We start from the raw sequence: 23,579 nt of genomic DNA on the forward strand, positions 1-23,579 counted from the left end.
GTGGATCTCAAAGTATTTTAGAGGCACATAATCCATATTATCCCTGCTTTGCAGATGGGGAAACTGAGGCACTAAGGCACGAAGGGACTTGACCTAGGTCACACAATGAACCAGCAATAGAGCTGGGATTAGAATCCAGGTCTCCTGACTCCTTTTCTCTAACCAGCACTCCGTGCTGCTGCCCAAGTGAGCAGTGTTCTTCCGAGAAGGGGGTTCGTGTCTAATATTGTTGGCCAAGCAAAGCTAGGCCCTGGAAGGCTGGCTTTAGCAAGTGTGGGGCCTGATTCGTACTCACCCAGCGGCACTCTGGGTCTTCGGCAGCACTTCGGCAGCGGGTCCTTCGCTCGCTCTGGGTCTTTGGTGGCACTGAAGGACCTGCCCCCGAAATGCTGCTGAAGATCCAGAGTGCCATTGGGTGAGTAAAAATTAGAAAGGTGTGAGGCCCGATTCCGGGGTATCGGGTGAATCGGCCTAAAGCCGGCCCTGAGGCCCTACACAATCTCACTGACGTGTCTGTCAGGTGATAACATTTGAATACCACATCCGATCCATTTCAACATTTTGAGGACCGTTCTAAGGATCCATGGGCAAGACCCTGGAGATTTTGGTGAAAATTGAAAAACCAGGAAAGCCTGATTTCCAGTAAAAACCATTTGGTCACTCAGGGTACAGATGTGAGGCAGTGACCTCACAGAGGCCTGTGGCCGGGAAACAGAGTCACTATGGGTACAGGGGTAGGCAGGGATCCCAGGGTGAGGGCTAGGTGAGGATTAGTGGGCCCCTCACTTAACTCTGGTCAGCCCCCCTTCGCCCCCACAGCTAGAGCCAGAACCCTCATTCCAACCAGCCTCAGCCCCACCACCAGCTAGGTGGGGCCAGAGTGGGGGCAAGGGCATGGCTGGGTGTGCATCTTAGTATACAACCCTCTAGTAGGTTATGCTGCGAGATCCTAAATGTTTTTCTCACCTCCTGCTGAGGACTGGAGCCTGATTCTCTGTGCTGCAGGTGAGATCAAAGACTAGAAGGTAGGTTACACTGCAGGAAGAGCAGTGGTCCTCAGAAGAGTTTGTTTTCCTCATTTAGCATAGTCCTGGCAGGGACACCTGTAGGTATTTGGTAGGCCAGCCCAGAGGAGTTAGTGGAAGGAGAAAAGACAGAGTAAGACGCAGGAAAAGACGAATGTAAGCAAGCTGTATCCTGGGTGGAGTAATCCACATGGAAAACCATTGTCGTTGGCATGAAAATATACATCCAGATCCACTCTGTTTCTGTAATGGGCTGTAGGAAAGCTTGGGACGAACTTCTCCATCGCCATGGACAATTCACCAGGATTGTTTTCTGTTCTGACTCCTCCTCACTCATCTGTCCCAGGCTGTCCATTGCTTGGGAGAGTTTCACTTGCAGGAAATCTAAGCGGAAACTGTAAGAATGGGAGGGTGGGAGGGTAGGAGGAGCCAGGGCTTGTGAGATGAAATCACCGGAGATCCTGCATCACCAATGGGCACAGACCGCTGTGCGCAGGGCTTAAGGGTACGTGGCTTTTGAACAGATCGTAGAGTGAAAGAAATAGCAGAAGGTGAATGAGCAAATGCTGCGCTTGACCTGTAGTGACATCTTCTCCCACCCTGATCTGAAGGAGGCTGGAACGGATTCTCTTTCACTTTTACTTCATTTAAACTCTAAAGAATGGGGTCTCTATTCTTGCCTTTATTTACAGCTTATTTTCTTTCTTTCTTTCTTTCTAGGGTCCACTTGGGATAGAAGGAGCCTCTGGGCCTAAAGGAGACCCTGTAAGAGTCTGTTTTCCCCACATATAGAGTTAAATACGTTCTTCCCCATCTTGCTGCCATTGCAATAATGTCTCATTGTTACTGAGGTTGCCTGTTGTAATGAGCCCATCACTGTAGTATCTGGTACCTACAGCCCTGAAGGGAGCAAAATGCTCTTGCCCTCCTCTGAGCTACTTGTCTGAATTGAACGAGTGCTAAGCGGTGCCCGTTTGGCGCCAGGACTTAGGTAGAGGCCTGCACAGACAGCAGAGTTCACCTGTGAGCTCAGCTTGATCTCCGGTGGGAATGAATTCCAAAGCCCAGGGATTTCTGTTGCTAGTATGTCTGTGCTGTACTTACAGGGTGTGATAGAAGCTTGTGTAGACGTTGCTAAATTAAACCTAGCTCCAGTAGCTCAGGGCCTGGAGCCATGGCCGGCTTTAGGCCGATTCGCTCGATTCCCCAGAACTGGGCTCCACGCCCAAGAGTGCTCCATGCCTTAGAAGCCTTTAAAAATTTTTTTACTCACCTGGCTGCTGTCCACTCCTGGGTCTTCGGTGGCATTTTGGCAGCGGGGGGTCCTTTGGTGCTGTGAAAGACCCGGAGCAGACCCTCTGCCACCGAAGTGCCACTGGGTATTTGAATCGGGCCCCGCAGTTAATAAAGCCGGCCCTGCCTGGAGCAGTGAAGCTGCAGCAGCATGGGCTGTACAAGCCTGTCTGGAAACTTGGGTAGCTACTCCCAAGGCTCTCCTGTCCTGCTGCTGTTTCACACCTCTGGGACCTGAGCTGGCCAGACTAACGCCAGCTCAGGTGCGTATACCCTCTGACTGCAGTATGGAGATTGTGAGGATCCATGGGTCTTGAACCCAGGTCTACAAGTCCCCAGGCAACCTTTGCATACCAGCAGTATCCAATGGCCTGCTAGTAACTGAGGGGCTGAGTGGCTAAAGGAACCCTAGCCCCACCAGAGGCACAGTCCGTGGGAGTCCTGATTGGACGAGCGCCTGGCACCACTGGGTGGTCCAGCTATGCTATGTAAGTCAGAGGGAGGCATGGGAAGTAATCCGTGCAAGGGGTCAAATTCCTGGCTAGTGGCTACATCGGACCCTGCCTTCTCGCCTGAGTCCTGATTTCCAAACTTGTCCTGTGTTCCTACTTTCCTGATCCCTGCCCCTGGTCTCTGACCATTGGCTCAACGTATCCTCCTGCCCAAGCCATGGTTGTGACTTATACTCTGAGAGGACCTTGCCCTTAGCCTCTGTACCTGGGGGCCATATGGCTGAAGTGTTTCTGCTGATGGCAGAAACCATGCCAGGCTGCAGCAGACTGAGGTAAGCAAACCCCAGTTGCTTTAGGTTTTTGAAGATAAACACTGTAACCTTGACTGGCCTCGCCTGAGGTTGGTAGCGAGTGCAGAGAATAGCACGTTGATGTGAAATGCTCCCATACTGCCCCACTTAAAGAGAAAAGGTAGGTGGCTTTCTCTGGGCCTTTGCTGTGTTGACTGGCTAGCAGAAGCACCACTGCAGAACCAGCTGTAGCCCACGAAAGCTTATGCGCAAATAAGGTGCCACAAGTACTCCTGTTCTTTTTGTGGATACAGTCTAACACGGCTGCTACTCTGACACCCATCCTCTTTCCCTGTCCAAGTGAAAGAAAACAGGCTCCAGCATGTGGAAAATGCCTTTATACCATAAAAATGATACAGTGCTGCTCTCTGACACCTAAACTCCCACTAGTCAAAAGGGGAGAAAAGAGGAAACTGTAAAATCTTAAGGAAAAAAAGGGCAAAAAACCCCAAATACTCTAACCCAAAAAGGAAGAAGGGCCAGAAACTCCAATAAGTCCGTTAGGAACTTTTGCTGCTGTTATTGATTTTAAGTGGAATGTTTTCAGTTCCTACGGTGATGGACAGGCATATAGAACTCTGATGGAGGTAGCACAGGCATATATCCTATGAAGTGATTCCATTTTTAGCAATTTCCAGTTCGTTTGTCTGAGCTGCAGGCTCCAACTCACAGTCAAAAGAGAGAGACCCTTAGAGCTTGAATTTGGTCCTTTTCACACTTAGATCTGGCACAATCCTGAAACCTTGGGGAGGAGGGGGAGGGTTCTGTTGTTTTTCTCCTCCCACATTTATTGTTGACTTGGTCACTGGCCATTAACTGCCATAAAGGTTAGAGCATGACTACAGGTGTAGAAAAGGATGGAATCTGATGGATAAGCAGAGACATTGGTGGTAATTGGTAAATGCAGAGTTGCGTGATTAGATGCAGGTCTTGAGTGATCCTCTGATCAGTTAGAAGAGGCTACCTTATGAACAGTAGAGTATCCTCCCTTCGCTCCCATTGGAATGAATGTGACTAATAGTCATTTAGAAAAACTGTGTATTGATAGCCCATTCATGGCCAAAATGGGTCCTTGGCACCTCCTTTCCCATAGCTGCTGTGGCCAAGTGCCCTGTACGTGCCGAGTGAAGAGTCTGGCACCTGGGAGTCTTCCCTATGGAGTGGGAAGTGTACAGAATTCATTAAACTTTCGATATCAAATCAAGAAATCTCTCTGTTGGGAGACTCACGATCCCCACTCCCCCCATTCCTTCTTCCTTGGAAATGGGATTTCATTTGTTACCCACCCTCCACCGTTTTTCCCTCCTGCTGTCACTCACGTTGGATTTGTCTGGTTTGTCTGTTGCCTTTTAATAACATTCAGCCTTGATGAGTTAATTAAAACATGGCGGCCTTGTCACGAAGCCGTTTTTATAGGGTTATTTCTGGTTGCAGGGAGCAGTCGGTCCTGCTGGACTAAGGGGAGAGCGTGGTCAAGAAGGCCCCATGGTAAGTCTGTGTGGATGTATCTTTCCATGCCCCAGCTCATTATGGGTGAGGGTGGGAGTGGAGGGGCTTTGGGCACGGTGAATTCTTTATGCCGTATTGCTCCAGTTCGTAACCTGAACAGGTACGTTGCATTGGATTGAATAATGAGGAAAATCCACTGGGTCTTTCCCTTAGCTCTGTCTTTCTTTCTGGAGTCCAGCTGCTACCAATGATAGGACACCATAGACCATTTGAGATCCCACCCACTGCACAAACAAGACAAAGCCAAGCTATCTTTCTTTCCCCCTGTGCTTTCATTGATTCATATGCATTCATCTGCATGTGTAGCTGGACCTCTGCCCTGTTAGGAAATAGGCTAGATATAAGATGGGAGCAGGGGCAGCTCCAGGCCCCAGCACGCCAAGCGCGTTCTTGGGGCGGCAAGCCGCGGGGGGTGCTCTGCCGGTCACCGTGGGGGCGGCAGGCCGGGTGCCTTCGGCCGCTTGCCTGCGGGAGGTCCGCTGGTCCCGCAGTTTCAGTGGACCTCCCGCAGGCACAGCTGCGGGACCAGCGGACCCTCCGCAGGCAAGCCGCCGAACACAGCCTGCCTGCCGTGCTTGGGGCGGCAAAATGCCTAGAGCCGCCCCTGGATCGGAGAGTGAGGGCTCTGCACGCGGCAGCCCTCATATGATACTGCTACAATATCATAGTCCCCAAGCTGGACATCCTGTTAATGCCTGTGTGTGCACTGGGGAGCCTTCCGCCTACTAGAGGAACACTGTTGCCAAAGCTAAGCCCAGGTGACCTAGGGAGATTTCTGGGGAAATCCGGAGTCTGAGCCCTGGGGCAGTCCGCCCTGACTGGGACGGGCTTAACTCCTTGTGGTCTCTTTTCAGCAGGAAAGATAAGGACTGGTCGTTGTCAGTGCCTTCCCTACACTGATGTATTCTTAAAAGTAGCTCTCCATGGCTTTCCTGCACACCACCCAACTGCCAGAACAACTCTTGCTGCTGACTTGCTTAAAGCCCCCAACACACTTATAGTCTTTCACCAATTCACGCAGCCAAAGTGCTTCGTACTCCCCGCTTAATAGTATGGTTGGGGTGCAGTCGTGGACCATATTGGGGCCGTGTCTCAGTGTGGGGGTGTTCCCATAAGGCTTTTGCTTCTGATATTGACATGCTAAAGAGCCAATTGCATTGTAAGTTTTCCTCATGGAGGCATGTAAAACCTGGAAGGTTGGGGGGCACTTGAGGATAAAAAGCAAGAAACAGGCTTCTTCTAAGCTGTGTCTCAGTGGCTGCTGGAAATCTGGGCAGCAGGGAAGTAGCTCTGGTAGGAACCAGATTAGAAAGATGGTCTTGTGGATTGGGTGCTGGAGTGGGACCCAGCACTAATATACCCTGTGTCTCAGTTGCCTATCTGTAATATGGGAATAATGCTTCCCTTCGCTGGCATAGTGAGGCTCAAATCCATGAATGAGGGTGAAGCTCTGGTGATGGTAGTGAGTGGCCACATAAGTACCTAGAGAGATGGCATTAGTATGCCCTTTTGGTGTGACTGGGTTGTCCAAAAGCCACCCCAAATGGCCAATTACCTAGACAGATATGCCCAGCCCAGACCATAGCATCTCCAGGGAGCAAACTCAGCAGAGCACGTGTACCTGGAACCAGCTCACATGGGTGTTTAACACTGATTTTTTTTTTAAACAACCCTCTTTAGGGTTGCTGGTAATTTCCCTTAGCCAGCGAGAATGGTGAGGTGGTGTTTAGAGAGCCATTTCCCTCCTGTTTCTCCTCTCTGTTCTCACTGGATCAAAGCGTGCACTTGACAGGCATCTGCACTGAAGAACAGTGCAAATGCTTAGCCCAGGTAAAAGGATGGCTGCCTGTACTAACAGTAGTTTCCTCATGTTTCTAACTTGCTCTCTCTCCTTCCCGGGGAGTAACAGTGTAGCTGACCCATTAAATGAAACTGGGCTTAACTCAACTCTCCTGCTCCAGTCCAGGTGCTCCCTCTTTGGGCCAACAAAGAGGGCAGCAGGGCAGCACCTAGGGCTGAGGGAGAGACTGTGACAGAGACCCAGTCTGAGCAGACTGGTTCAGTCAGGTAGGGCAGGAGACAAGAGCTGGCAGAGAGAGAAGGTGGTTCCTGGGGGAAGGCTGAAGGTAGGGGAGCAGGACGGGGAGTTTGCTGCTGGTGTCCCTGAGCCAAGGCTTGAAGGCAGGAGCAGCAGCAGCAGCAGAGGGAGATGCCTGCTGGCTCTGAGCTTGAGGGCCAGAGCCAAGGGCTGGAGAGGGTGGGAGGAAGGGAAGGGGTGCTGTGGAAGGGTTTACCTACTGGTGGTCTCCTTGCTGGAGAGTTGGACCCAGAGGAATATGAGAGTACCACCGGGAGCGAGGGATGGCTCGAGCAGAGAGGCTGTGGGTATTCCTGCTGGGATGAGCGAGTTGCAACCCAGAAGGAAGGGCTGGGTTGCCTGTCCTGGCAGAGGGACAGAGGACTGAGAAAGGGTCTAGTACCAGGGTACGGTGAGAACAAAGCCGGGTTTTAAAGACTGTAGGCGCTGGGGTGGGTATGTGTGATGTGAACTGTGTCTTGGGTCTTTTGGTTATGGACATTTGCACCAAGTTTTATTAATAAACTACAATGGCCTAGAAGATAATCCTCCATGGAGTTACTGGGGACTCAAAAGGGAAACTGAGGTGAGGGATCACTTGCAGGCTGTCCTGGGGCCACAAAGGGTGCCTCTCCCTTACACCTTGCCATGGGATCATCAGCAATGACCTTCTGCAAATGAGGCTGGTATTTCCTATTGGTCATGAACTTCAGACACTTCATTTTCTGGCACATACCTTTCACCGAGGGGGGATTTGAAGGCCTGTGTGGATTTTTGTGTCCTTTTTAAATGTTGCATTGACTGTCTTTCTCTTTCTTTTTCAGGGGTTGATAGGAATTCCAGGTTCAAAGGGACTCCCAGGAGACCAGGCAAGTCACTTGGCCTTAGGGTAACCAGATAGCAAGTGTGAAAAATCAGGATGAGGGGTGTAATAGGCACCTATATAAGAAAAATCCCTGAATATCAGGACTGTCCCTGTAACATTGGGACATCTGGTGAATCATAGAACCATAGGGTTAGAAGGGACTGCAAGGGTCATCTCCTCTAACCCCCTGCTGAGATGCAGGATTTGTTGTGTCCAAACCATCCAGACACAAAGCATTTATAATTGTCACACAAGATCGTTATCCTGTGGTAAGAACACACCTTTTTTCCTTGTGTAGACACGTCCCAATTATCGAGGGAGTTGGATTGTTCAAGATCCCTGAAACGTTATCCCCTATCAGAAAGAACAGTGATACTTTTTATTCCCCTTGAATTTGAGTGTCTCAGAGCTCTCCATAAATGTTCAGACATTTGGCCTGCCTTCCCTATGTTCCTCCTCCCCCATTCAAGATATCACCCCCATTTTACAGATGGGGAAACTTCGGTACAGTTCAGCTCAGGTCACACTCAGTGAAACTGTAACAGAGCTGGGAGTCAAATCCAGCTCTCCTGCTTCCTCTTCCTGCACTTTATGCTATGTGGACAGAAGACGATGTTGTGCTTAGTTAGGAGGGGTGTTGGGTGTTGGAGCAAGTGAGTCTCTGGATAGAGTTTAACCAGGATGAGAGTCACCAGGGTGCAAGATAGTATGTTTGCTACTCTTGGACGTGGCCTTTGGGATCTTTCGGCAAACACAAATTGGGGTAGGCTGTACAGCACTGAAGGTCAATGCACTGACCTGTTACATTTTGGAGTTCTGAGTTCTGGTCCTTCCCTACAGAAGGTCACAGCTCCGAACAGATTGAGTGGCCTCCTCTTGGCTCTTGCTGTACATCACAAAAGGTCTGGCAGCAATCAAGGTAGCTGGTGCACACTGCTTGAAACAACAGTAGCAGGACTTGCTGTGTGTCAGCGTTGAGCTTTGTGTGTGGAAGATTTCCAATGATCTGCTCATGTCATGCCCCAATTAAGAAGTGTGTGTTTGAGTTGGGGGGTAAGGGCAGGCATCCCAACATAAAGCAGAAGGGAAGTTACTTTATTTGTTAATTGCAATGCAGGTAGTCCTTCCTTCTGTCCCAAGCAAGTAATATTTGCATCAACTCCAAACTACAGGAGGTCTACTGTTGATCTCCTTGCCATCAGGGGCGGCTCTAGCTTTTTTGCCGCCCCAAGCATGGCAGGCAGGCTGCCTTCGGCAGCGCCTGCAGGAGGTCCGCTGGTCCCGCGGCTTCAGCATACCCGCCACCGAATTGCCGCCAAAGCCATGGGACTGACAGACCTCCCGCAGGCAAGCCACCGAAGACTGTCTGACTGCCACCCTCACAGGGACTGGCAGGGCACCCCCTGTGGCTTGCCACCCCAGGCACATGCTTGGAATGCTGGTGCCTGGAGCCACCGCTGCTTGCTATACACTCCTCCTCCACCATTTTATAGGGGTGCTAAAGCTACCTGCATGGGTCTAAAGTTCCCCGAGTATCTGGCACGTAGGGTCACAATGCAGCTTTCTGGTCTGGGTAGAAAGGAGACTTCCCTTTCTGCCTGTGGAAAGATCCATCAAGAATGACCTTTTGATCAAAACCGGTGAAAGCTTCCTCTTCGATGCTGAAAGCAGATCACTGTGCTCTTCAGCCTTGGGGAGCATCACAGTTCGGTCTTCTGAGAAGCTGCACATTTAACATGTGCTCTTCTTACAGGGTGGTGAAGGCACAGATGGAGTGAAAGGGGACATGGGAGCCAAAGGAGATAAGGTACAGTAGACCCAGTGGCTGGCATTCAGAGGGTAATTTCTATCGCTTCCCCATTCCTCCTCGCTGCTTAAATGTGGCCATGTCGTCTCAGAGCATGTTTGATCTGGTTGTATTGTACTAACAATTAGATTGAGTTCTCTGCTGGCACTTTAAGAGTAAACAATTAGAATCACTAGGCACCTTTATTCTAGCACCCTTCTTGACAGAGTGAGTCTCTGCTCCTGGTACACAGCAGCCTCACTAGGAGGAGGTTTGTATAAAGAAGATCCCACCATGCCAGGAAAGTTACTCTAGCAGTCACTTGCTGAAATTCTGGACCCCCTTTCTTAACATTCTTATAGGTAGCATTGCCAGTGTCAAGTAATCGAAACTCCTGAGTCAGGCCCCCCAAAATCATGATCAGCTAAAAATCTTGATTTTTTTGTTTGTTTAAAGTTTGATTCTTTTTATTTGAGTTCTGGTTTATGAGCCTTTAGGAATCAGTGTTTTAAGCTTTTTCCATGGGTATGAGTGCTAGATGCTTACTCCCCTTCCATTTCTTATTAAATGGAAGCTGTGATTTTCATGTAAGCATGTGACTCCAGAAGATGGGGCTTTAAGCCCCAATATTGTGAGGCTTATTATAAAATCATGAGCGTTGGCAGTGCTGCATAGAGAGCTAAGTTAGCCGGACCCCCATCTGGGAGCCCAGGCCCACAGCAAATGGGGTTAATGTGGTTCCCTTTGCAATAGAGGGTGGGCCAGATGTGGGAGGGCCACACAGGATATACGCCACAGTACAGAGCTAACTTTTTCCAGGAGCCCTCTAGAATGGAGTAGGTGGGGCATAAGGAGGACAGGGAGGGGGCCAGAAGATCTGCCGTTGCCCAGATACTCCTGTCCTTCATCCCTCTCCAACACACAGTGTTCTCAGCACTGCAGCTCAGGTCTGGGAAAATTCCTCCCACCATGGCTCTCCTGTGCCTCTGCCCAGCCTAGCTAGTCCCCTCTGGTACTGGATTAAGTTCACATCAGGGGTGCAGTGTTTAATAAGAGGTGAAGTTTCCCTGGCGAAGACGTGGCTGCCGGGAAAGACAAGCTCTGAGCTCAAGGTCATGAGAGAACCATTGATAGTGCCTCTTGCTCTGCCAGTGGAATTGGATATCCCTGGTCACTGTCTCCTGAGTTCCTTGTTGCAGCGAGGAGGGGCTCTTGCTCCCAGCTGGATGTAGAACAGGCTCAGGTTCTCCAGCCCTTTGTATTTCTCCTGTTAGCATGAAGCAATTTGCGTTTAGTGACATGGAAACACATCACATGTCAGAATAAGGATTATGGAAGCTAAAGTACCAATGGCAAAAACCGCCCCTGAGCTGGGCCCAGAGAGAACCAGTCTCTCCCTCAAACAAGAGGCCAAACACACAGAGGACTAGACGTGGGGCAAATTGCCCAAATGGCCAAAGATGAACCTGACTCAAATAGAAAAGATTCTGCCCTGACTGAGCCTGGAAGACCAGGCTGACAGGGGCTCTGGCAGAGCACAGACAGGGGAATTCCACAGATCCATCTATCTAGGTATTTACATGGGCCCATCACCACAGTATCAACACCTCACTGTCACTAATGGAAGGGGGTTTACTTCCTGTGAGATCTGGCAGCCTCATCCCTGTTGTGCAAGTGGGGAACTGAGGCATAGGGTCAACTGACTTGTCCATGGTCACACAGGAAACGCTGTGGCTGAGCTGGGATTTGAAGCCAGGTCCCTTGAATCCCAGTCCAGCACCATATCCATTAAAATGCCCTTCCTGCCAGAGAATGGATCTGTGACCTGAAAATGTCCTGCCCAGTCCCCATTCAGATGGGACTGTCAGCAGGAAGGAATGGATCACCTACCTGACCTCAGCTGGCTTGGCAGGTCAGAGGTGGGGAGTGATCACTCAAATATCTGGGACCTGGTATATTCTCCCTTAGGCCCTTGAAAACAGAGGATTCCCCCACTCCTGATTTCATGTCTGATGCTTTGCCTTCAAAGCAGAGGCCTTGCTGTGAAAGCAATGGCCTGTGTATTTGCTCTAGTGTCCTGAATGTAGAGAACAGGTTTCATGCGATTCTCCGGGGTCTATCCTGAAAGAGAGCTAACTGGGGAACCTGGAGCACTGCACCCCAGAGCATAGGTGCTGGAACTAGGAGTGCTGGTGCACCCCCTGGATTGAAGTGGTTTCCATTATATCCAGGGTTTACAGTTTGGTTCAATGGCTCTCAGCACCCCACTATTCAAATTGTTCCAGTGCCCCAGAATAGCACTCACAGATCAAACAGAGAATACTAAGAACATAAGAACAGCCACACTTGGTCAGACCAAAGTCCATTTAGCCCAGTATCCTGTCCTCTGACAGTGGCCAATGCCAGGTGCCTCAGAGGGAAAAAACAGAACAGGTAATCATCAAGTGATCCACCCCCTGCCGTCCATTCCCAGCTTCTGCCAAACAGAGGTTAGGGCACCATCCCTGCCCATCCCGGCTAATAGCCATTGATGAACCTGTCCTCCATGAATGTATCTAGTTCTTTTTTGAACCCTGTTATAGTCTTGGCTTTGACAACATCCTCTGGCAAGGAGTTCCACAGACTGACTGACTGCACTGTGTGAAAAAATACTTTCTTTTAAACCTGCTGCCTATTAATTTCGTTTGGGGACCCCTAGTTCTTGTGTTATGAGAAGGAGGAAATAACACTTCCTTATTTACTTCCTCCACACCAGTCATGATTTTATAAACCTCAACCATATCCCCCCTTAGTTGTCTCTTTACCAAGCTGAAAAGTCCCAGTCTTATTAATCTCTCCTCATACGGAAGCTGCTCCGTGCCACTAATCATTTTTATGCCCTTTTCTGAACCTTTTCCGGTTCCAATATACAATATTACCTTGGAGAAACCCTTTGGCACATCAGTTACCCAATTCCCACCTGTTAGGCCTTTCAGATGCTAAGCCTGGGAACCTCCTCCCACGTAGCAAGGCAGCCGGAGAGAGCGACACAGGTATGGCAGGATAGGGCAGTAGGTTATGGGGAGGTTTGTGGCTGTTCATCTGGTTTAACTAATGGCCTGTCTACACTAGAGCATTGAACTGCTGCAAGGTTAAACTGAGCTGCAAAGTGTTTTTAGCCCTATTCGTTCCTGCATGTCTACACGCATTTCCCTGCAACTGACCCTGTTCACCATATTTCCAGGCCTGGCGCAGGTATACAGGTTGCAGTCTGGGCCAGGGCCTTTTCATGATTTACCCATGAGCTGTGGGCAAAGTGTGTGTGTGTGTGTGTGTGTGTGTGTGTGTGTGTGTGTGTGTGTGTGTGTGAATATCTCAACCCTTTTTAAAATGAAAATAATCACAATTCTTCCCCTTCCCCCTCAACCCAGTTACTGGCCCAATGCTAAGTTTTGAGCCCTTGTCTGGATATGTGTCTCTGCCAGGGATGCGCTAGGCCAGAGGTCAGCAACCTTTCAGAAGTGCTGTGCCAAGTCTTCATTTATTCACTCTAATGTAAGGTTTTGCGTGCCAGTAATACATTTTAACGTTTTTAGAAGGTCTCTTTCTCTAAGTCTATAATATATAACTAAACTATTATTGTATGTAAAGTAAATAAGGTTTTTAAAATATTTAAGAAGCTTCATTTAAAATTAAAATAAAATGCCGATCCCCCTGGACCGGTGGTCAGAACCCGGATAGTGTGAGTGCCACTGAAACTCAGCTCGCGTGCTGCCTTCAGCATGTGTGCCATAGGTTGTCTACCCCTGCTCTAGGCAGTGTCCAGAAAGGGAGGCGACTCCATCAGAGGGAGGGAGATCACCCCATCCCTACTTTCACTTTAGTGGCAGAATTTTAAGAAGGATTTCTTAGGAGCTTACTTCACTAGATGAACATTTGGCTGGAGCTCCCGATTGCTCTGTTCTCCTCATGCCCTGGGCAGATCTTTTTAATCTGAAAAGAACGTCATTTTTGGTGAGAAAGGCTGGTCCAGTGGCTAGGAGTTGGGCGATGTGGGTGCAGTTCTCTGCTCCTCCACAGACTTCCTGTGTGACCTTTGGCAAGTCACTTAGTCTCTCTGTTCCTTCTCTGTACGGTGGGAATAACCACATGACCCTGCTGCACAGGGGTGTCCCGGGAATAAATACATTGAACAGTGTGAGGTGCTCAGAACACAGTAATTGGGGCCATATACATATTATAGATGGTCAAATCCTGCTCAGCCCCAAATCTTGGGGCGCTCTGATGAGGTGGAGCGGCGTGTCTTGTTTGGGTTTCAACCCACCGGTCCTGGTAAGGAGACAGGATAGGATGTGGTGTTTCTCAGGAGGGCGTTGTTCAATGGTGTTGACTTTGAATCAGAGGTGGGAGTGAGTTGCCAAGTTCAGAACTGGGTGTGGATCCAAAGTTCAGGGTTACTTGGATCCGGGGAGTTGGTTGAGGTCTATCTAATTTCCCAGGGCTTGGGCTAGAAGGGACTTGCCAGGAATAAAAAACAGCTGGTGGTTGTGGCTGCAGGACAAGCTGGATAACAGGAGGCATATTCTGGTGACCTTGATCAGAGGAGGTGCATTTAGGGTTAATTAAGGCTGTTTCCTTTTCCACTTTATTCTGCCATGAATGCAGCATGATGAGATTGAAGAGACCTGAAGATAAAAGAAGACGGGCTATCCAGAGGGGGAGCAAGGAGATGGCTGCCCTGAGGAGTTAGGAGCTGAGATAGTCACGCTATTTGCTTATTACAAAGACCTCATCCGTTTTCATCTCCGTTCACGCCGATGCAAGGGCAGCAGGAGGTGCAGCCAGGCCCTCCATGATGTATGTGTATCTTATTGCTTCCAGGGAGAACGTGGGCCACAGGGGATGAAAGGGCCCCCAGGAGTTCGAGGTCAAATGGGTCTGCAGGGATTTCCTGGACCCAGAGGGCCAGCTGGACCCCAAGGACATGACGTAAGGATTCTTTGCTTCTTGACATTGGTTATATGTTGTGTTGCAGCACAACATGCAAGAGAAAATATCTTTTAAGTGGTGTCCCCTCCCCACCTTGAAACATCCCCGGGAGAGCAGGGTACGGTGCTTGGCTGCTTTGTCAGTGGCCAGTGAGTCTACACTAATCATCTATTTACACTTTCCCACCCTGCAACTCAGCCATGAGTATATTGTGCTTTCCTTTTAAAATTGATTTTCCGGGAGAAGCTGGGTTCTTAGGCCTTTACGTTCTGCGGGTGCAATTTATCAGTAGTTCTATGCACGAGTGGTTTAACAACATGGACAGCGGGTTGATATCAATTGTCCAAACCTGGGCCCTGAGGTGTGGCACTGAAATAGCATTTGAGATTCAGAGCATCTTCCTGCAGGGCAATTAGCAATTATGGTGCAGGTGTGAATTATAGGCCCCAAGCAGGTATCTGATTCCACGTTAAAATGAATCCGAAGGTCACGTTTCCCAAGCGGCAGATGGAGAATTGCTCTAGAGGCAGGTATGTATTTAGGAACCTCATCCCAGCTCTCATTGAGTTTACGGTTCTGCAGAGCCATTGCCCAGTCTTGGTGTAAGCGGGTTGCTGAATACGCTTCCTGCCTCTCGGCAGAAAGGACCCAGACTAGAATCGTTGCTGCGCCTTGGCTCCAAATGCTTCAGCTTCCCCATTTCCCCACTCCTTTCTCTTAACTGACTGTCTGTAACCCTTGATCCCATCCCACAGCCTACAGTCTTGCTGGGAATCTCAGCTGCTTTCCTCCTCGCCTCTCTCTCCCTCTGGATTAAACCCTGGCATTCTGCCCTGCCCAGACTCACTTGTAGCTGACTCTTCCTGAGACAGTTGGTGCAAATATTTCCACGCGCTACAGTTCAGAACGTTGCAGCTCTCTAACTGACCCAACTTTTTCCTCTCAACAAGTCGTCCTGAAAAACACACGATGCACAAGCACCCTCTAATGGTGAAGCGCCATGTGCTTTAAAAACACGTGTACTCTGCTTATTGCCATTTTCATGTTGTCCGACTAATGCAAATGTCACTTTCCATAGTGAATGATAAATCTCATCTGCCATAAGCTTCCTACCCTAGAAGAAATGCCGAGGAGAGTTAATTAACTGTCTCCCTCGCTATCATTACTATTGAACTGCTGTGAGAAGTTGAACATATATCCTGTTATTTCTCTCTAATCAAGTTACATCTTCCTGGGGAGAAACTTAAAATGAGAAACGAAGGGGTACACGTGCACAAATAGAGATGCTACCTTGCTCTTAAACCCTGCAAAGAGGTACTTAATCCATTGGCAGAGTGGATTCAGTATCAGATAATGGGCCAGGTAGAAATTAAGGGCCAAATTCTCAGCAGGTGTAAATTGGCACAGGTCCACAGGACTTGTCCTAATTGCCCTGGAATTGTCCCATAGCAGTCTATGTAGATGATTCTAAATTAGACAATTGAGAGAGCCACTGGCAATGCAGCTTGGTGCAAAATTGTGGCCTAAGGCAGGAGCTCAATGGATTTCCAGTGTGTTTTTTTGCAGTGAAATTGCCCTTAATAATATCCTTGTGCGGGTCTCAGTGGTTGTTTCTCCAGATCAGACCTGCTCACCACTTTACAAGTATTTTGAGATTGTGCAGTTTGCAGATTGTTCTTTCTAACTGCCTGCCCTTCAAACCGAAGCTGAGATCAGGGAGTGAACCTCTCTGGTTCTTACACCACTAAAAATAAAGAAGCTGCCATTGGAATTTTGTTAGCAATGAAGAAGGCAGAGATTGCCAGACCAGCTCGAAAGCAGGGCTCGTCTAGTTCAGGCACCTGTCTCCAGTCAGTTACACCTGGCCAGGTGGAACACTCCTTAGTGTGTGAGACCCGAGAGGATCAAAGCTTGAGGTGCTGCAAGAAGGAAGCTGATTTAAAAAACGCTTTCTCATGCAGTGCAGATTTCAGTGCCGAGTCTCAGAGCAGGGAGGATGCAGCAGGAAGCTGAATATTTTAACATAGAATTAGATCCTTGCTGATCTTTATCTTTGCATGTTCAAAAACACAAGAAAGATGAGAGAAGGGGCTTGTTGTTTCCCCTTTGCCTTTCCAGGTGTAAGATAGCACGCTGTCTGAGAATAATGCTATCTCATTCGGGCCCTGGAGTTGGCCTCCTATGAGCTCTGCTTAGGCATTCACTGGTCAGATTGGATGCATTCTGAGAGAAGGATAACTCAGCAGAAATTCCCTCCCTACTGCACAATGCCCTTTGCAGCTTAGTATGCAGCAGGCCCCATCTCAAAAGAGTATCTGCTTGCAGATAGTAGCTTCATGCATTTTACTGTGACAAGCCCACAGCCATCCTGGCCTTTTGTGTCCCTCGAGGCAGGAGGGGGGCATTAAGAGATCTAGACCAGTGGTTCTCAAACTAGGGCCACCGCTTGTTCAGGGAAAGCCCCTGGCAGGCCGGGCCGGTTTGTTTACCTGCACCGTCTGCAGGTTCGACCAATCGTGGCTCCCACTAGCCGTGGTTCGCTGCTCCAGGCCAATGAGGGCTGCAGGAAGGGCGGCCAGCATGTCCCTTGGCCCGCGCTGCTTAATCATCTTAATTCAACTTCTTGGAAACAAACGCAGTTCGATAATCCTGGTGATTTTTAGCCCTGCAGCAGTTCCTCCTTCATTTTTGGCCCCGGTCTGTTTTCTTTTCCTACCAAATAAAACACTGAAGGGTTTGTTCTCCGTGCCATGCTTGGGAGGGGACAGTGCTGGACTGCTCAGCAGTGGGCTGCTTCTCTCTTTGACGCATGGAGGACATGGTGACTGTCTCTCTTTACAGCATGTCTGTACGGCATCCAGCTCCATGATCCTTGATTGATGTCCTGGGCGTTACTGCAACACCAGTAATTAATTACCTCATGCCCCCTCTCTCAAGGGATCTCTTCCCTGCTGGATGGCCAGGGATATTTATGGTGAGACATCTCTTCTCTTGCTGAAGAGCAGGGGACCTGTGACTGTGGGTAACACACTTGTAAAGTTGCTTGTGCATACAGCTTCTCTCTCTTTGTACGTTATGTAGGTAAATCCCCCTGGAAAGCAGTGTCCAGTGCATCGGCGTGTACTTAGATTGGCAGCATTTCCAAAGATGAGCTGGAGCCTGATCCAATAATATTGAATTCAAATATTGCCTTGCACACAGCAGTCTGTCTCCGACTTGTTACAGAAATGATTTTCCAAAGGTTGTCTTGACTGTCTTTTAATTCTGCTTCTTTACCCTTTTAGGGGAAGGAAGGACAAATAGGCCCACCTGGCCAGAACAACAATGAAGGGCCGAAGGTCAGTGTCACCATTATTTCTTCCCTCTCCATTTTGTCGTGATAAATCCTTTATGTAACGCTCTTCATCCATGGATCTCAGAGTGCTTTAGGGTTTGTCTACACAGCAAAAACCCAGCCCCATGGCAGCGACTCTCAGAGCCTGTTCAGCTGGCTTGCGTTGCAGGACTAACAATAACATGTAGATGTTTGGGCTTGAAGACCCTGCCCCCTTGCTGGGTTTCAGAACCCAGGCTTCAGCCAAGCCCCGATATCTACCCTTCTATTGTTAGCCTCTCAGCGTGAGCACCAGGAACTCGAGTCAATTGACCCTGACTCTGACTCAGTGCCGCTAGGTTTTTTTGCTGTGTAGATGTAGGCTCATTGACAAATCCAAGCCACTGAATTTAAACAGGGTTTGGGTGCCTAAGACCAATAGGCTCCTTTCAAGATCCCAGCCTCTACAAAGACAAAGTGCCATCCCTGTTTTGCAGCTAGGGAAACTGAGGCACAGAGAAGTGAACTCTCAACAGAGCCATACCACCTATCTGTGGAAGTTGGGAGGCTTGATAAACTCTCTTTGGAGCAAGGCTGGGTGTTGTCAGTGCTATAGCATTTTAGTACATAGCTCTGTATTGAGGTGTCTTATGCTTAAATGGATGCTGCCAGCTTCAAACGCATGTAAAAACCAAATGTCCCATGTTACAAATAACATCATAAATTGTGGAACTGTGGTTGTGGAGAGGGGAAATAAAACCTCTGCTACTCTTCCCCGGTTGCTATACTATAAACATTTGGCTACTTTTACTTTTTTTGTATTTGCTTTTCACTGTTTGCAATTCACCGAACTGACTGTCATTACCCAAGCTGAGAGATTTCATTTGCTTCTTGTCATTTTCCACTTTCCATTCTCCTGCACTGTCATAACGCTGCAATATTTGGGTTTGCCAGCACTGAAAGCAAATTAATGTTGACTTGTTAAAATAAAGGTGTTTTTATTGGGTTGGGAGGGTGGAGGTTGTGGTTTGTGTTTTTGTTTTGTTTTTTTTCATTCAAGGAAACATTTATCTTTGGTCTTAGATTTCGTAAGAGTATTTGCATAACCTAAACCTCATAATTGATCTGATGGAGTCCTTTTATAAAAGATCTTGTTCCGTTTGTAATATAGCTGGCAGTGGGTCCTTCACTGTTTCCCAGCATGTAGAGGGTGTCTCTTTTGCAGGAGTGGAAGGCCCAAAAATACATCTCAATTGCTCTCTGCAGTGGCAACGTTCATTTTCTTAAAGGGGATCAGGTGGGATTGTACTGGGGGCGGCGAGCCAAAGCAGCCACTTGTGCTGCCGAGCAGCGCTAGCACATGTCTGTCTACTGGGCTGGGAAGCGTGCTCCTAGCTGCAGAGTAGACCTAGCCAAGGGCATGAGGCCAGCTTTAAGGTGGATTTGTTTACGCTGGCTTTTTTCTGTTTAGGAAAGGTTTGGGTAATGAACACAAAGGAGTTGATCATATTTTATTCTACTGAATAAGAGTTTCCCTGTTTTCAATATTCTCTTTGTCCTGTCCAAAGAGAGTTTGAGATGGTATTTTGGTTGCTATTTTTTTGTGTGTGAAGTCTGTGCTGATTCCAAGATGAAATGATAGTGACTATATCCTGCAGCCCCATCTGTGAATCTGCTTGACAGGTTTCAGGCTGTGAGACTGTGTGATCTCCACTTGGTGCATTGCCTAAAAAGGGGAAAACCCTCCTTCCTCAGTGGAGGCAGAACTGGCGGAGTAATGGGCTACAAATAAATCTGCCCGGTAGAGGAGGGGGAAAATACTGGCAACCACCTTCCACCTCTGCATACCCATTCACCCCTTGCACACACAGCCTCTCTTTACTGATATGTGGGTGTTGGCATAACAGGAAGCCCTGTGATCCATAGACATCCAGCAGAGCTGTTGCCTAGCCTGGCACCTCAACTGAACCTTTAGGCAGGGTTTCAGAATATGAAGGGGGTGGGAACTACACCTTTCTCAGGGTGAGGTTTTGGCACGTGTTGAGGGTCTTGCTCCAGCTTGTGTCTGCTGCTCTCATAAGATTTCGGGTTCACCTGTGGCCCTGAGCAGACAGCACTTTTGGAGACTTCCAGTGACCTGGTAGTTCTCCCATTTCCAACCCAGACTATCTAGGACTCTGCATCCTGGCAGCTTGGGGGTTTCAATAAGTGACAGGCACATACAAAAAGTCATGTCTGTCGCCACCCCTCCGCATAACAGTGCTTGCTGGGCCCACCATCTCCACTTGCCCAGCTTGGGACTGATGTGGCTTATAATGTAAGCTGTAGCCGGACCCTGAGGCGTAACACGCATTACACCCATTGCAGCATCATTTCAGCAGGAAAATCCACATCAAAACTGACATCTCCAGCCTGACCCCAAGCTGTTAGATCCATTAAGTCCACTGGGCTTTGGAAGAAGCCCCTGAAACTGTAAAGACACATGTCCAGCTCTGTGTCTCTAAGATAGACAGGGATGGTGCGGGAATCAAGCAGTGGTGCTTGAAATGATTTTTCCCTGTGAATTTTTAGGGCAGTCGAGGACCAGATGGCTCGAAGGGAACGCCCGGGCCAAGAGGACACAGGGTAACTAACAGAGCCTTTTGTTACTTGGAGGTGAACATCGGGGTCATTAAAGGGCTTGAAACCAGCACCTTAAATATCTCCAAAAAGTTGCTCTGTGAGCAGCACAGATCATGTAGCATGGGCATAAAGTGTACTCTGCATGAGACACGGCACTGAAGGGTGGCTGCCTTGGTCCTCACCAGCATTCCAGGGCTGACAGCACTTCCGCACATTCTCATCTTTCAGCATAAATTGAAGTCCTGTGGATATCAGTGAGACTCAAGTAAGTTGCTTTGCTGAATCAGGATGCTGTAGCTTCTGAATGACTTGAAGGCACAGAGCCACTATGCAGAGATTTACTGTGGACAGCAGCAGCTCCAGGCACCAGCACTCCAGCGCGTGCCTGGGGCAGCAAGCCGCGGGGGGGCACCCTGCCGGTTCCTGCGTGGGCGGCAGTCAGGCAGCCTTCAGCAGCTTGCCTGTGGGAGGTCCGCCGGTCCCATGGATTCAGCGGCAATTTGGCAGCAGGTACGCCAAAGCTGCGAGACTGGCGGACCTCCCGCAGGCATGCTGCCAAATCCACTGGACCCAAACGGGGACCTCCCGCGGGCAAGCCGCTGAAGGCAGGCTGCCTGCCATGCTTGTGGCGGCAAAACTAGAGCCGCCTCTGACTGTGGAAATGGCTAAGAGGTGGCTAGCAGTGGCAGATAACCATGGCAAGCTCCCTGCACTTGAAAGGACTGCATAAATGATTCCTTGCTAGAGTGGTGGAAATACCATACAAGAGAGGAGCTTAGATAAAATTGAGCCATAATTGAAGTATATAAACCCAGCGATTATGTTTAAAAGCCCTGTAACTTTTTTACTGCTGGCAAAGATCATTCCTGTTGCCAAACTTGCATATTGAGGCCTCTGAATTTGCGTCTTGTTTACTGATGGCACAATCCTTTCTTGTAATATTTGTTTCTTTTCAGGGCCGTACGGGCCAGCGTGGGTTGGTTGGGATCCCAGGACCCCCAGTAAGTAGCAGTGCACTAATGGTCAGGCTCAAACTCATGCGAAGTGTGCTCTAGAGAAGGAATCGGCACTGGCTGCCCCAGTTGCATGGTTCAAGTTTGAAGGCGGAAGGACTCGATGGGATTCAGAGTTGGCAGATACAAGTGTACTGGTCTCAAAACAGATGGTGTTAGTCTGATCTGCTGTTAGTGGGACTCTGCTGATTTGCAATGCAGATCCTCCCGACTGACGCCAGCATCCAGACCTTGTGTGTTTAACTAGGTGTGCGCTTAAAAGCGTTATTGCTCGCCTGTGTGAGAGCAGGAAAACAAACAGTCAATGTGCATGGGAGTATGGCTTCTCATCAAGGGTACGATGGCATATTTACCAACCTAATTAGGCGTCTTAATTGTGCCCTTCACTGTTGGTGCTGTAGTTGCACTTGTGCCTAATTAGGATTTATTGAAAATGTAACACTTTTGTTTTCTGTTGCTCACAAATTAAGGTGGAAAAGACTTGAATTAACAGTGCTTGCTAACTTCTACAGCACACTTAGGAGTGGGCTGTTTGCAGTCAGCGGTTTTCATAGTATAGCTCCGGCATGAGACCGTTCTTGTGCACCATGCTTGGGGTTTGACAGCAATTGAAAATGTGTTTGGGTTCAAATGTTCTGTGGGTCATATTCTGCCTTTTGGTAAGGCTGTAGGAAGATCAGAGGTAGGAGATTCAGGGTGAGTGTTAGTCTATAAAAGTTTGACATTGTTGTAAGAATAATAATGAATGAAAACCCCACCAGAAACACAACTGACTTTATACCTACTAGCAAGAATGTAAGAAGCAAGACTCTCTTTTAAGTAGCTTTCAGGGGGCCTGTTATTACACAAGTTTACATTTGACAACCAAGCTACAATTAATAGTTGTGGGGGTGGGCAAAAGAGGATAGGGAGGAAAAAATATATTTAAGGCCCTTGACGTTTTTCTCTCTGCGGCAGTAAAAATAGGCTTTTACCTGCTGCTCGGTTTCTTTTTTGGTTAGAACGTTTGCCGGCGGAGGCGGGAATGGGCTGTTGGAAGCGTGTTAATGAGCACGGTGCAATTACGAGTGCAAACTTTTCTTGGGAAGGTTTCCAAACCTGCCAGTTTGCACATGCAGTTTATTTCTCTTGCACTGGCATCCAAGGAGTTCCAACTGGAATGAAGCCAATGTTGTACTAAGCACTGTGCAAACAAATCACAGACAACACTGCCTGCCCCAGAGGGGTCCCAATCTAGGGTTTAGAGGACACAAAGCAGGTGACTAAACAGACAGACAGCAGAAGGGGGGCGGAGGACACGAGAACAGTAGAGGCAGATGTTTGCATTCATCACGGTTGTCCCGGTAGGCAGAGCTGAGCGTTCATATAGCAAACGAATGTACATATGCAAGAGCTTCCTATTCCCATTTGTTTAAATTGCTCTTATGAAAATATTTGTGTTTGCTTATATAGTCGCACATAACGGTGTCCTTTAAAAGCTGCTTTTGCCATCTATATTTTCAGCATTTAAAATCTGAGCACCTATTTTCATTCATATACTTATCCAGGGTAAAAATCTGCTTTACAGGGCTTACGAGGCGTTCCTGGAATAGCAGGCCCAGAAGGAAAGCCTGGTACACAGGTTCCCATTCTATACTATATACTTAAATATTCTTCGTTCTGTTGTAATTGCCGTGCCGGCTACGGGGCCAGGGCTGCAGGTGAAAGCTGCTGTATTACTGCGTGTTGCACTAACTCCGATATTCACTGGTTCCTGTGTTGGTTTGTCTCATATAACCGTACCCCGAAAAGCAGGGAGATGAATCTGAACCGAACCACAGAACCGAACTCCCTCAGGCTTGGGGACTTTCGGAGCTGGATCCAAACATTGTGGTCTAGGCCCATCTTTGCATGGCAGTGAGGGTTTGACAGCACAGGCTTGGGGCTGGCATGGTTCTTGCACCTCATTCCCCACTTGCACCAAACCTTCACCTCCCCTCCAGTGTTCCAGTTCTGTCCCCAGCACAGCTCTGCCCATTGATTTCTCCTGCCACCTGCAGCTCACTGCGCCCTCTGTGCTCTCGTGGACATGCTAGTCCTGCGCCCAGAAACAGCTCTGCCAACGAGCCTCAACCCTCACTCCTCGCACACTGGGCCCTGTTGTTTCAGTCCAGAGCCCTTCATGCAGAGACGTTGAATGGAACCAAACTGCATAGTGATCTGCTGGGAACAGAAATTTATTGAGAGCTAGGATGAAATCCAGAAACTCCTTGCTTCTGATTTAGGTTGCCAACTTTCTAATGGCACAAAACCGAACACCCTTGCCC

General features: G+C 48.7%; 1 protein-coding gene across 1 annotated transcript in view; it reads left to right on the forward strand.

Annotated features, from left to right (window-relative positions):
• The window catches only part of COL27A1 (collagen type XXVII alpha 1 chain), a 254,500-nt gene that overhangs the window by 178,850 nt on the left and 52,071 nt on the right, over window positions 1-23,579 (forward strand). The window contains exons 23-31 of the mRNA XM_030535277.1: window positions 1,746-1,790; window positions 4,555-4,608; window positions 7,531-7,575; window positions 9,325-9,378; window positions 14,218-14,325; window positions 17,610-17,663; window positions 20,210-20,263; window positions 21,217-21,261; window positions 22,841-22,894. Of these exons, the coding sequence (XP_030391137.1) occupies window positions 1,746-1,790; window positions 4,555-4,608; window positions 7,531-7,575; window positions 9,325-9,378; window positions 14,218-14,325; window positions 17,610-17,663; window positions 20,210-20,263; window positions 21,217-21,261; window positions 22,841-22,894 (513 nt within the window). The remainder of the gene's footprint in view (window positions 1-1,745; window positions 1,791-4,554; window positions 4,609-7,530; window positions 7,576-9,324; window positions 9,379-14,217; window positions 14,326-17,609; window positions 17,664-20,209; window positions 20,264-21,216; window positions 21,262-22,840; window positions 22,895-23,579) is intronic.

The sequence above is a fragment of the Gopherus evgoodei genome, chromosome 16 (assembly GCF_007399415.2).
Source record: "Gopherus evgoodei ecotype Sinaloan lineage chromosome 16, rGopEvg1_v1.p, whole genome shotgun sequence".
NCBI classification, from domain to species: domain Eukaryota; kingdom Metazoa; phylum Chordata; order Testudines; family Testudinidae; genus Gopherus; species Gopherus evgoodei.